This window comes from Pelodiscus sinensis, chromosome 12, assembly GCF_052426305.1.
Source record: "Pelodiscus sinensis isolate ZL-2025 chromosome 12, ASM5242630v1, whole genome shotgun sequence".
In the NCBI taxonomy this organism is placed as follows: domain Eukaryota; kingdom Metazoa; phylum Chordata; order Testudines; family Trionychidae; genus Pelodiscus; species Pelodiscus sinensis.
This window is the reverse complement of record NC_143063.1, coordinates 35,614,983-35,629,719: the sequence shown is the minus strand read 5'-3', so window position 1 is coordinate 35,629,719 and position 14,737 is coordinate 35,614,983. Positions and strand designations below refer to the sequence as shown.

The following is a 14,737-nucleotide window of genomic DNA, read 5'->3' as shown; positions in this document are numbered from 1 at the left end:
TAAAATCAAGGTTTATTTTTTCTTTGGTTTCCTTTCAACCAGTTTCTTTAATTTAATCATGGATGGTGGTTACATTAAAGTGATGAAATGGAAGGCAATGTATGTAGGAGTGTAGAATATAGTTATATAGCCTGTGTGTACTGTGGAAGTTTCAGTGAAGAGAGATAATAATGCTGCTAGGCTTGACTATATGTAGCTCACCATTAAAGACAAGAGGAAACTGAAATGATACAGAAAATAAACACGATGAAGGAAATATTACCAAACCTCTCACCGAAGTATCACGTGCATTCCAAGGCTTCATTAATTTATGTTTGTAAAGCACTTTGAGATTCTAGAAGGTACTACATACAATCAAGATATTACTATACATCTAAGAAAACTTGTAACATTTCTAAGGGATCCAACTTTGCATTCCCTTGTTGTTGGGACACTCCTGAGTGTGAAAGTAATACACTTGCTACCACTGAGGCTAGAGGTCCTTTGAGCGTAGTGAGCGGCACAGCTATAAAATGCAAATCTCATTTTTCTTTTTCTTTCCTCTTCTTTGTTTTGGCCACATTGTTTGGCTGAAATTATGTCAGATTGAAGCTGTAATTTGTCCTTATCTGTATGAGTCTACCTGAACTCTTATTCACATTCCAGATTTTCTTTGCCAAGTAGAATTTGGTCTTTCACAGTAATTGCCTGGCCCATTTTTTTCTATTTTGTTTTCTTAATGTTCTTTCTCTTTAAGCGCTGTTTTCTTATTTTACTCTATTTCTAATGACAAGTTAATGGAATAATTGTTGGAAAAAGAAAGATTATATTAAACTATTGCATCTGGGAAACACTACCACAGAAAAATTCACACTGTTTTCTGAGCTCTTCCCCCATCCTGAGTAAGCATTGTAGTGCATATGGTGCTCAATACTGACCTCACATCTTTTTCACTTAGACTGCATCTGGTTCTTAATTAGTTTGATTTATAAAATGAAACATAATTGACTCCTTGTCAACGTTATGTTGCTAGCAGCACAAATCATAAATTATGAATAAGTGAAGTAAAAGCCTTTTATGATCATGTATGCATAATGGCATGCTGTATATATACAATACAATCCTTTCCTTTATTGCTCTTGTTTCATATTTGCTTGTACTGGGTCGTGTTCACATAAATGTTCTGACATAAACTGTGCCTCTGTGACAGATAATTCACGTGGAACAAAAGGGATCTCTTTGGAGGGATAGAATGCTGTGGAAGAGAGCCCCCTCCATTTCTGGCTTGGGTATATGGAGTCTTTGATGATTGGCTGGATACTTTTATCTCTGGGCATGGTGTGGAAGGCAACATCACAGAGGCTGGATGAAGACAGAACTGAAAAGTTTAAAAGAGTAGCTGGAACATAAATGCTCCCAAAGAAGAACTTTGCTAAAATTGAAAAAAAGAGGAGGGGAACTAAAATAATAATAATATAAATACAAACCAACAACCTCCCCAAATCACAGCACAGCGGAAGAAGACCCTAAGGATGCCTAAAAGAGGACAAACAGCTTACCAGGTGGCCCCCTCCTTGTTGGCTGGATCATCAGCTTGGCCTGTCCGGTCCAATGAAGCCTTGATTGATCACATCTGGTTTATGGCAGAGGAGAGAGGGGATCTGTCTGGTTGGAGCCTGCATCCTGAATACAGGAGAGGAGTGAATAAGGTTTCAGCTGGACAGAATAGACATCATGGTCAAAGTGTGGAGGAGGTTGATAGCTGTGTTAGAATCTGAGGATCTGGTTCTGCTCTCTGACACTAGGTACCAACTAGGACAGAGGAAGTTCTTTATCAATCTGCCGAAAGGAAGCCATCATTCAGGCTACAGAGGTGGTAAAAACTGAACAAATCATTGAAAGAAGTAGTAGATGGCAGCCAGGTGAAGTTAAAAGATATGTTTGAAGAAGAAATTGCACCCAGTCCTCCCCTTTTCTGTGACTCCAATTAGAGGTGAACTGAGAAAGAACAGCTTCCTACATGTGAAAAGAAAGATGGGGGAGATAGCAGAGCACTAGATATTGGGGAAGAAGAAGGAGAACAAGATTAAACACCCAACATGGAGGTATTATATGTTACTACAGTGGTGGCAATGGGAAAATGCATGTTTTCCCCTGTACTGTTGTAGTCCTCATTGTGGACAAGAATGTAGACATCTTCTCTGCAGGGCAGCCCATTTTAAATATCACTCAGGTGATATCATGGGGGCATTGCAGAAAATAGACTATAAGTGAGGTTGTAGAGGAAGATAGGAGAAGGGGAGAAGGAAGGTCTCAGACATAAGCATACATGCTGAGCAAAAGAAAGAAATGTATTTTCATTGTTGCAGGAGTTCTCAATAAACAGAGCACATGCTATAATTTTTGAATAATGCAGAAAATGTGAATTATTAGCAATGCAAAGCTGTATGTTCTAAAAAGTGAAATATATTATTTACTTTTCAGTATAAGAGTAGACCATTTGTATAGTGACTAGCAATACAGGACCTGTATGCATTTCCACTGTGTATCAGAGATTCCTTTGTAAAAATAAATCATGTATTTGAAACCCTAGGTGTCTCTTTATGATTTTGAGAAAGACTGACAAAAAGAGCATAAACACTGTGAGGGGAAAAAGCCCCAAATCAGATATTCCTGATCCTCACTCTCATCATCAGTCTAAAGATACATCTACACTATTACGTCAGTGTTGATCTCATGGAACCATAAACACATCCATAAAGTCATGTTTCAAAACATCTTCAGTTATATGACTAAACAGACTACTTGCCTACTTAGTGCTAAGAATGAATATGCCCACACCAGTCAACATCCCCGGCAATTCCATAAGATCAGTGATCTGGGACTAAGAATGGGTGAACCAGTGTAGAACAAACAGATAACCCTGCTCCGTTCTCCCAGACCATTTCTACAAATAAAGCTTTTGTAAACATTACAAATCCCTCAAAGACACACCCGAAGCTCAGGATCCTCCCAGCCTTTTTTCTTGTTCCAGACACAGTAATATTCTGCCAGTATAGATAGGCAACAAATTACCATACTTTCAGTACTGGCTACAATCCAGTTTCTGGTATGTTGAGGGCAGAGTTCATACATTATCCACATTCTCCATATAGTCCTGGCCACAACCCACCCACCTCCTACAATGGTGGTTCAGAATAAGGTGGTGATATCTGCTTACCTCTGTGCCTCTGGATCCATAGTGCTTGCTTTTTCTTTGCTCCCCTACACGGGCACATAGTACAAGTCACAATCCAGGCCTTATTTTTTTAAGAGTTGACCATAAGCAATCACCAACATCTCGACACTCCTGAACTTTGCAAATCTTCTGGCTTAAAATATGAATTTTGTAAATTCGTAGACTTATACCTAGAATATTACCTTTGAACTAGGAGTGGTTAAAAATTGTCTCACAGAACAACTTTTTGTCAGAATATGCTGATTTAATTAAAACTGTATATTTTCCTGGGACCATATCTATTTCATTGCTTTTTTCAGGAAATTAGTGAAAGTTTTTATTTCGATAATGTCATAACATTTAATTTTGACTTATCATTTTGACATTTATGCTATAACACGAAAGTTAAAATAATAAAGTTGCAACAAAGTGTTTCAACCTTCTTGAAATGAAATATTTCAGATTAAAGTGAATTATTTTGGAAGGTCTTATAAAAAATTCTAAGATGTTGCCCCTGATTTGGGACAAAATGAAAGTGATGGAAGTGTCAAATTTTGATCATCTCTACTTTTAAATCCAATATAAGTTTGTTAATATAATATTTATAACATATTTTATAGGACTAGGCCCAAACACTGCCACAATTAATGCTTTTGAAGTAAGGTGTCACTTCTGCCAGTGGGTAGCAGATTGTCACACTGTTAGTCAATAGCCCTAGTGTCAAAGAAGGTATTTTCAGATGTTCAATTATTTAAATACATAAGCATCCAATCTACTTAGGACCAAATACTGACACCTGTCCATGAGTAGCCTCATTATGCAAGCAGTCCCACTGATTTGAGAGGTCATAATTGTGCCTGTAGCAATTAAAGAAATTCTGATTGGTGGCCTTTCTATGGCTTAGGAATTAATTTTTTTGCATTAATAAAATGCACCTTGTAGTCTAAGTGCATATATACACTCCCAGAGCTGCAAATACAGTGGCAAAATGTTTACATGTTGGCATCAGGACCTGAAGTAAATGCTCTGCAATCACATAAGTGATTTTTAAAGAAAAGCACAACTTGACATGTGATTTGGTACATTTCAGAACTGCACTTTGAAAAAATAATATGGAAATCCCCTTCATTACTATGGATAAAAATGTGGATGATGGCTAAACTCATTAGAAATATGAAAGCATGTGCTTCCCCTGGAGAACAGCCACTGTTAAATGAAGTCTTTGCCAGAGTAGATGACATCTGACCACAAAGATTACTGATGCTCATGTAACACTGTATGAAATGGCAAAATGAGGGTGTATACCACACATGCATAAGACAAAAGGAGTGTTGATATTCTGGGCATAGATCAAACATTCATCATGCATAGGCATTGATGGGTTTAATGATGTTGTTGGTGAAAGTCAAACAGGAGGAATTTTAAAGGCAGTAGCGATGATGATAGACAGATTGATCAAGGAAAGCGAAGGGAGCATGATACTTAATGAGAGAATCCTGTATCAGAACAACTAGAGTTACTATGGTAGGAACAAAAGCTATTTAGCTGTAGCTTATCCTGCGAGTAGGTTTATGACAGATGCTACTAAAGAAAATATTTGACAATAGGAACATTTAGATAGTTTTCTCTTTTTATTATAGTGAATGCAAAGAGGTACAGAAACATTTTCCAATGTAATGTATGTTCAGAATTTTGGCTTTTAGCATCTTTAGTTTGGGGCAATAAAACAATTCTTGAAGGTGCACCATACTTTTTCAGATAATTCCAATACTTTAGAAACAATAGTTTATAAATGAGAAGGAGGTGATGTGGAAAGCAAGTCTTAAATAAGGTGAGTGATTCAAGCACAGGATGGCATGTAATCCAACTAGTGCTTGGGGGTATATAAGGTATGATTATAACAACAGGCTATCTTACTTTAACCACATGTCACATTGCCTAGCAGTTTCAAGCCAACCCACTAAATAAATAGCTGACAGATTAAAACTGTTCAATCCATTGAAGAAAGAAATCACACTTTTAAGCATGAATATTCTGGGAAATATTGTGTACATGTTCATACATCCACACTGATGTGTGTGTGTAAAAAAAAGAAGAGGAAATGGTGCATATAGTAATAAGTGACAGAGTCATACAATATTCTTTTTATGTATAAGGAGTATTATTCCTAGACTACCCACTAACTGAGGATGACATTTATAACATTGATTTTTGCTAAGAATAATGTACAGAACAATTTACCATTGGAGGACATATTTAAACACAAAGTAAAAACATGTATACTCTTGGTTTTATTCACTATGCCCGCACCGGTATTCACTTAGGTCTAGCTTCTGGACCCATCTCTCAGCTCAAGTAGCCAGGCTGGGTGAGCAGAACAAGAGAAAGGAAGACAGCTTTTCTACAAGTGCATGGAGTGTTTGTTGAGCTTCTTTAGGAGTACCAATGTGTGCCTCTAAGGTGGTGGTCTCTGTGTTTAAAGATGGTTTTCCTTTGCCCTGACCACTCTCTTTATTCCTGCCAGTTGGTGGATCCCAGTAGACTTTAGCATTGTGCACATTGTCACTTAGGCAGTGAAAATGCACCATTTTCTCTACCAGGAGGACTTTTGAAGCCCTGGATATTTGGGGAATATTTGATCCAAGGCATAGTTTCAATTCACAACACATCTTTGCATGATAAAAAACCCTGCTCTTTGGGGAAACACTTTGAAGTTTCACCAGTTAATGACAAACACACAGTTGCTAGATTTAAAATGAAAATTGTATTTGCAGTATACCAAAACTTGAATCCTTGGGAAAACTTTTTTAATACGGTGCATTTACACTGCACCATTATTTCAAGATAACTATTATTTTCTCGAAATAACAATGTGAGTGTCTATACAACCATTCCATTATTTTGAAATAATTTTGAAATAACGGGCAGCTTATTCCAAAATCTGTAAACCTTATTCTATGAGGAATAACACCTATTACAAAATAACTATATTGAAATAAGGCACGTATAAACACTCCACTGCTGCTATGTCAAAATAACTCCCCTCCAAGGCCATTCTAAGTTATTCCTCTCCAGTGCCTCATGGGGTTCTAAATCGAGATAGCATGTCTACATTAGGGAAGCCTTTCTCGGACTAATTTTGAGGCTTCCCTGCAGTATAGATGTGTTATTTCAAAATAAGCTATTTTTGAATAACTATTCCAGAATAGCTTATTTTTAAATAAGCATGCAGTGTAGATGTACCCATAATGACCTTTTCTTAAGTAGTTGGAATAATCACAACAGGGATTGATTCATGGCAAAGGCATATAAAAGAAAAGATCATTCATACACTACCAATAAGCTTTTCATTACTTTTGTGAAATAACATTTTTATCATAGTATAAATCAAATTGCAAAGCCTCATTTTCATCGGTCTCTTTTCAGGTTAGGGTTGTTGCAAAGTTACAAACTCCTTCTCTGTTTCCAAAATACCTGGTGGCATTTCATTACCCTCTCTGTACCTCAATTAGTGACAGGTGATCCATCATGTTTGGGAAATCAGCCTTATTTGGGTAAATATTCTAAGGTCTGAGATAAATTGTAAGAGTTTATCCAAATCTAGGTGAACATTTTTGTTTGCCTGGTCATCTTACAAGATCACATTTTCACATAAGATTTTTTTCCAGAATTTCTTTCTTTGGAGTCAGTCAGAAGTAATGCAAAAGCAGACTAACTCATGATATTTCATTCATTCACCCAAAAAAAGACACAAAGACATGCAAAAATAAGTTAATCGATCACTTCACTCATAATTAGCAATTGTGCTGCCATACAACTTCAGGTTGCCAAACAAGGGATCTGTCCTTGACTCAGATGTTTAGGTACCTGTACTGATGACACTGCATGGTTTGTAAAGGTAATTGACCTGATTATGTGTTAACTAAATAGAATTTTAAAGTCCCAAACTAATGGAGAGAGAAGGGTTTATGGATCTGGACAGTTAACAAAATGATCAGCTCTGGTTGCATCACAGTTCTAGAGAATGAGCTTATCTTTCTGTAAGTTTTATGTGTCCAACAGCAGAACATTCTCTTAAATTTAAAAATCACCAACCCATTCAGTGACATAGAAGTTAAGAAAATATAGTCAGAAACTGATATTTGGGGCTCATACAAAATGGAAGAAAATCATTGTCCATTGTTTGGAGAGAGAAGTCAAGGTTTTAGGGAGACACATGAGGCTTCTGATGATCTTCATGATTACTTTGCTAGTCTAGCCATCAAAAAGGCAGTAGAGGTCCCAGTGAGTTATTTCAGAATACGTTATCTATGAAGACATTGCAAATATGCAAATTTGCCAGCTAGAACAGACAAAAATATTGTCATGGTGCCTGTAAATCATTTCACAGGTAGAGAAAGTAGCTATGAACATTGGCCAATTTCTTTAATACATAATGTATTTTTGAGGGGGAAAAATGTGTTTTATTGGATGGAAATAAAGACACAACATTATGTCAAAAGGTCAGTTAAAAATGTAGCGAAGACAGACTTCAGCCTATTAGAATATCATTCATCAAACTATACAGCACAGATAACTCAACTCACAAATTATTAGATTACCTGGTGACAGCCTGAAAGGCTTAAAAGTCATATTCTCCCGAAGAGGATGAATTAAAGTGAATTGTCAGAGATTTTTATAAGTATGTTACAAGAAGAAGCTCAAGCAAGTACTAGTTATGTAGCCTTTCTTTATTATTAGGGCCAGAAAATATACACTTGTCAGAAACAAAACCATAACTTTGATTTCCACAACAGATATCAAATTGCTTTGGGTGAGTACAAGTGCCAAGAGAAGAGATGAATTAAAACTACTGCTTCTTCAAGCACAAAGGTTTCTGCCAGTCCCAGAAATGACAGTACAGCATAAAGGAAGCAATGTTAGAAAATAAGGCAATTTCAGAAAGACCCTAGAGAAGTGCTGATTTTGTGCAGCACTGTGCTTGGCTGAGTATGGAGGATGGCAAGAAGTACTCAAACAGAAATTATTTAATTTAAGCAGAAAGAAAATCAAAACACAAAATTGATAACTTTATCATTAAAAAAAGGATTTGTAGATTGAAAGGTCACTGAGACACTGGGCTTAATTCCATGTTCATTTATGCTAGGGAAATACTGTAACAGTTATGAAAACTGACTTGTACTAGTAAACCAAAACCAGAGTTATGACCAAGGAGTTGAATTTTACCAGAAAAATGAATAAATTAATCTTGAACAATCAGACATGCTTATCCTGAAGATAGAGAAGGTTTTGTAAGTCATGCTTAATGCTAAAGTGGGTTAACAATATAATGGGTCTTTATGTCTCTGTCCACACACCTGCAGAATGAGTCTAGCAGTCTGGCTGACTCACACTAACATACTAAAAAAAAAAAGCAAGGAGGATGTTATCGCTCAGGCTGAAACTCAGGCTCTGTAACTTAAGGAAAGTGGTGGACTTCAGAACCCAAAAGCCAAAGCAACATCTACATAATCTATTTTTAGTGTGCTAGCCTGAATCTCACTAACATTGAGTTTGTCAGCAAAGACTGAAACTTGGTTCCAGTATCTGTATAGATACAAACTTTGTGAAATGGCACTTTATCTCACCTCACCTGTATTATTCCCTTATTTTGGATTTGGCAAGAGTATTTCCTGTACATGGGAAGATTTGTTCAAGCTGGTAAAAGTGGGACTATTTTAAACGGGTCATTGGTCTTGATGAAAGCATTCTTAAAGGATGCACAAGTGAGCTTAAAGGAAATAATATTAGACATAGAAAGATTAATGTAATTACGTATGCTAATGTAAAATTTGAGAACATTTATTTCTTAATAACAGAAAAAATAGTGGATTTAGATTTATTATTAATAATATTAAGATGATGATTATGAAAATACACCAAATTTTTAATGATAAAACACAGAATGGGATGTCAAAAAGAATGTTAAGGCCTTACTCCTTCTGTACTAGTCAATAGGAATATTGCTATTGACTTCAGGAGGGAGCAAAGGTGACATAAACAGGTTAATAAACCTGGAGTGGAAAGGTTAATAAGCAGTATGAAAAGTAGGGCTAAATTAACACTTCTGGGAGCGTGGGGCTACTAGATTTTGTGGAGGTCTCCAGGCTCTGACAAAATAAGTGGATCGCATGTAGGGGAGGGGGCTGCAGATTGAGACAGTAGGGTGGGTGCAGGAAGGGGTGAGGGCTCCAAATAGGGGTGTAGGCTCTGGGATGGGGATGAGGGGTGTAAGGTTCAGGAAGGGGCTCCAGGCTTCCATGAAGAGATTAAGAGTGTGGGAGGGACCTCAAGGCAGGAGGTTGGGATGAGGTTACAGGGTCTGGGCAGTAGTTTTGATGCAGGAAAGGGCTCAGACTTGGGGATGAGATGTGGGGTCTGGGAGGGAGTTAGGGTATGAGTGTGGGTTGGAACAGGAGGTTGAAGTGTGGATGCTTACCTGGGACAGCTCCCAATTGGTGCCCGTGGAAACAGATGTCTCCACATGGCCCAAATTCGTTTGCAGGTGTTGCCTCCCATAGCTCCCATTGGCTGGCTATTGCAGCCAATGGGAGCTGCAGGGACAGAGCCTTCAGGCAAGAGCAGCACTAGGACAGACTTTCCCGGTGTGATGTTCTTTGCAGCAATGCAGCTCTGGAAGGGTGGGGGTGGGGACAAACGGCAGTGTACAGAGCCATTTCTTCTGCCTGCCCCCAAACAGTTAGAACTGGATCAAAATGCAGCATGCAGGGTGTTTTAGTGGCTGCAGTTCAGAACACTCCAGTAAGCCCTGTAACCTCTTAAGACTGTGTCTTAATCTGGCCCTTATGAACAGATAGGCTATGCTTAAAAAAGACATGTAAAAAACCTTTGTTTATTCTGTCATGCTGCAGAAGGCAAAGCAATGTTTACGAAAGCTTCATATTTACGGTACTTAATTCAAAATTCTGTTCTATTATTGTGGATCATGATGAAGGTTTGTAGTCACTTTATTTTCTATAATGAATGTACTAACTAAAAGAATACAATACCATAATGACTCTTCATTTCCTTTGTAAGGATACATTCATAAGAATATATAGACTTACAGTGAATAATGTTATAATAAACATATCCAAGAAGAGAAAATTATAATACATTTAAATAGGTTCAGAAATGTATTTTTTATAAGGCCATATTTATCAAAGCTGTACCACCATACTTCACTGGCTGCTCCATCTAGAATAACAATTGGTATGAAAACAATGTTTTCTTCTCAAATGTTTATACATTTTCTTTATAAACACAAATACATTTTCTTATTAATACTAATAAGGCTGACTAGTGTGCTGTGATTTCCTTCATAATCATTGCACAAATATGATATACAAGACTGAGATACAGCCAGATATCAAAAACAAGATGCAATGTTATTAGAAAGAAAACCTGGCCTGAAATATAAATTCCCAGGAATGTACTGTTTATAGAATTATTGTGACCATTTCTAGCTCTCTCTCTCTCTCTCTCTCTCTATGACCTTCAGGTATAGTGTGTCCCCAGAAAAAGGATCAGAGTAAATGTATTACTCAACTCAAGTAAAATTGATTCAATTTGTTTACTTCTTTTCCCCCTACCATGAATGAATTCCACTTCTATAGTATTACACAATGTGTCTATGCCCTTCCAAAAGTGCTATAAAACAGCAATTCTAATACAAAGTGCCCTTCAAGACTTTGCTGACCTAACAGCTTTCTTGTCCTAGTTAGAACAGGTTTAACTCTAGTACTTTAGAATTTTTACACAGACACCAACCTAAATCTGTTTTCCTTTGGAAATTTAGTAAACATTTAATTAGATGTCCCTAACTAGATGTGAGCCAACAAGGGTTCAATATTTATTTATCAAAATCATTTTAATCACTTATTTTACAGTCTCTCTCTTCCTCTCTCTCTGATATCTCAAAATCAACAAAAGTAGAGCACAAACCAAATTCCTCTACTCAAGTTTTATGTGAGCCCAATGAGATTTTTTTTCTGGACCTAAAGTTTGTTTTCATTTTAGTTTTTTTTTTCTTTTCTATTATTGTATGGATAGTGGAAATAGCTGAAGATGTGTAATTATCTTACCATTACCCAGATAAGCCACAGTCTGATTACTCAAGGGACAAATTGGTTAAGTAAATGGAAGTCAATCAAGCAGTGCAAAACAGAAATAAATAAGTCATATAGTACCACAGAATATATGTTTTATATTTACCTTCATTTTTCTTGATGGTAAAATTTGGATTGTTGACCATTTCAGGAAGAAGACTATAGAGAAAAAAATGTCCATTTTTAGGATCATCTTTGTCAATGGCACTGACAGTTTGAATTACCTGCAATAGAAAAAGGTAACATAAAGTCTACAGCCTTGACAGAAATCCTATTGATCAGCAGCACAAGGTTTTAAAAATTAACCTGCTATATATAACAGTACTGAAAATCTGAGTCACTGTTGAAAAGTACATTTTTTTTATCAATAGGATATATTCTGACTTCAATTTCACAAATGTAAGAACCGCCCCTACACCTAAACTTTTTTGTGTACTGTCTAGATCTTATAGAACTGTAGGCCTTGATGGGACCTCAGGAGAAATCAAATCCAGCCCATTCTGATGAGGGAGAATCTAATAAACTTAGACCCTGCCTCCCCCCAAGTGGAGATTAAAAACCTCCAATGAGAAGGATTTCCAAACCTCCTTTGGAAGCCTGTTCCAGACCCTAAATACCCTTATTTTTAGAAATCTTTTCCTAATATCTAACCTAAACTTCTTTTGCAGGAAATAAAATCCATTACTTCTTGTCCTATCGTCAGTGGACATGGAGAACAAATTTACACATTCTTCTTAACAGTGCTTCACATATTTGAAGGTGCCCCTGCAGCCTCCTTTTCTCAAGACTTAAATAAGCCTTTTTAAAAATCTTTCCTTGTAAGCAGTGGCCTCTGAGGCACAATGCCTCCTGGGATACTCATGGTTTGATATAGATTTGTATGGGAGTGTGGCTAGAAGAGTCTAGCCATAAAATTCCTCCCACCATCATTCTCTTCCCCTCATGTGGCAGCTGATCTTCCTCCAATCCAAATGGGATTGCAATGGATAGGAGAGAATGATAGAAGGAGTACAGCACTTCCAGAAAAGTAGGAGAGGGATTTAGTAGGGTTTAAATTTGAGTACAGATTTATGTGATTTCAAATATGTCCTCATCAGAAGAAGTGGAGACAGGGAGAGATAGAGACCTTGACACAGGTCTTAAGCTCTGATACTGCTGTATTGAACTCTGATGAATGGGTGTGGTAATACTCTTTTCTGGACATTCCAGTCATTAGCCCTCCCATTCATCACAAACTCAGTGGGAAATTTGCTGCTAGCTTCAGTGGATGTAGGATCATACTCTTAATGAGTATTTGAATTGTCATGTTCCCACTGACATCAATAAAACATATTGCTTTATTGCCAATTGCATCAGACCCGGGGGGGTGGGGGGGAACAGCCAAACAGACAAAAAAACTCATAACAACTAAAAATGTACAAATTCATCCTGGGTTAAAGAGTCACAGCAAGTTCTAATTAAAAGAAAATTGCAGTTATGTTTGGATATGGCCTTACTCATGAGGAAGGATTTGAATGGGCATGATCCTGCCCAACTTTCAAAGTCAGCCAAAAGCAGTATTTTCAAATGTAAAGTTTCAGGCACAGTAGAATAACACTAACTTGTGGTTTACATTCCTTGTGCCTCAGTGAGAGAATATAGCTTAATAACAAATATTTATCACAATGCTTATATTACATATATTATCTTATTCATGATCATTTTCTTCCCATGGAGTAGGAACACGAATTAAAGACTTCTATATAGCACAATAGACAGTTAGAAAGGACAAACAACAATAAATTAAATATATTATATCTCTCTGTGTCTCTATGGGTACAGAGATTTAAGTAGTTATAGTTAGATATAGATACAGACACAATAATTTTTGGTATGCTCTATAAAGTTTTTATAGTCATCAGTTTGGGATGACTCATTCTCATACCATCAAGTATTCTGAATAGGTCAAATGTGTTACAAAGAAGCTATTTGTAGAAATGATTTAGAAAATTTAATGTAGCTATATTATAATATTGCAGGATTGTTAATGTGCATATGAATCTGAAACTTTATCCTAGAATGTCCATTGAGTCAACGTGAAGTGATGAAAATATATAAAATGATAGCTGACACCTCTTTTTGTTTACAATATCACCATGTTCAATTATCACAAAGATTCACAATTTGCTGCGGTCCAGTTTTTTAAGTTATCCACTGTTTTTCAACTGACACAGTTTCCCCTATTCAAAATGGTCACTATCTCCTAGTACTGTCAACAGGTCTAAAGTCAGCAAGATGGCTGCCATTTTCCTGCAGGGCAACTCTATGTGGGAGTGAGGCTTATCTTAAAGTTGGGCTGCTACCTCCCACTTTTTTCAGTGATATTGAAACCAGGCCCACATGCAAAATGGCAATCGTAATTCAGGGGGTGAAAAAAAAGCACACGAGGACTATGAAGAGCAGCAGAGACACTGTGAAAGGTGGATGGAGAAAATGAGAGGGAAGCAGGAGGCAGGTTATTGCATAACAGAAAAAGGGAGTGAAGTGATATGTTGGGGAAAATGTGGAGGATATTAATCTGGATATGAAAGATGGCAGAAATAAGATGGTATATAAAAAAAATTCCCAGTCTTTTTGTGGGGAAAGGGAATCACTTTGGAGCAACAAGGGAGGGGGGCTGTGTTGCAGTGTTGTCATTTCTCTAATACTGATTGTGAGCAACAGGATTGTGGCAAAAGGAGCCATCACAAAGAAGCAAGGTGCTCCTTCAATTCTTCAATTTTCAGGCAGAGGTCTGTGGAACAGTCTTGGGGCTAAGGACACAGACCTAACCTGCCACTGAGCACTGTCTTCACATATGGCCCTAGAGAAGAGAAAGTATCCCAGGCAGCAAGAGGCAGGACATGGAGGAATTAAGGAAGAGGAGCTGCTTGGACCTTGGCAGATGAGAAGTCCCCAGGCACCAGCAAGCAATAGAGAGGTGTTGGGTCCAAACAAATGATGGAGAGGTTGGTGTGGCTGAGTTAGGTGACACAAGGCCTTGTTCTCACATGTGCTTACATTATAATTCGTCTGTGTAAACATTTTGTATTTGCATATTTTGTAAGTTGCCTAATATTTTCCTCTAGTAGTCACTGTGGCATCACATGACTTCATTAATTACCCTCAGGAAATATTATGGCTTTTATTTATGTTATATAAAGGGCTAACTTTTGCATCCCTCCACTTGCAAAGAGTTAGTTGCCATAACTTCAAATAGACTGTGCTCAAAGGAAACAAAATATCTATAAAATAACCTAGAGAAGCTTTTTACTACATAAAATGTATCCCAATAAAATAATTGTATTGGGAATCTCCAAGGCTAGAAAGAAGTTTTGTCATGGGTCTTAAAGCAGAACTGGTTGGAAGTGAATTC

The 14,737-nt window shown here is 37.1% G+C and overlaps 1 protein-coding gene across 1 annotated transcript in view; it reads right to left on the bottom strand.

The window, feature by feature from the left end:
• Positions 1-14,737, bottom strand: part of CDH8 (cadherin 8) — a 213,391-nt gene that overhangs the window by 22,764 nt on the left and 175,890 nt on the right. The window contains exon 10 of the mRNA XM_006129384.5: positions 11,450-11,567. Coding sequence (XP_006129446.1) covers positions 11,450-11,567 — 118 coding nt within the window. The remainder of the gene's footprint in view (positions 1-11,449; positions 11,568-14,737) is intronic.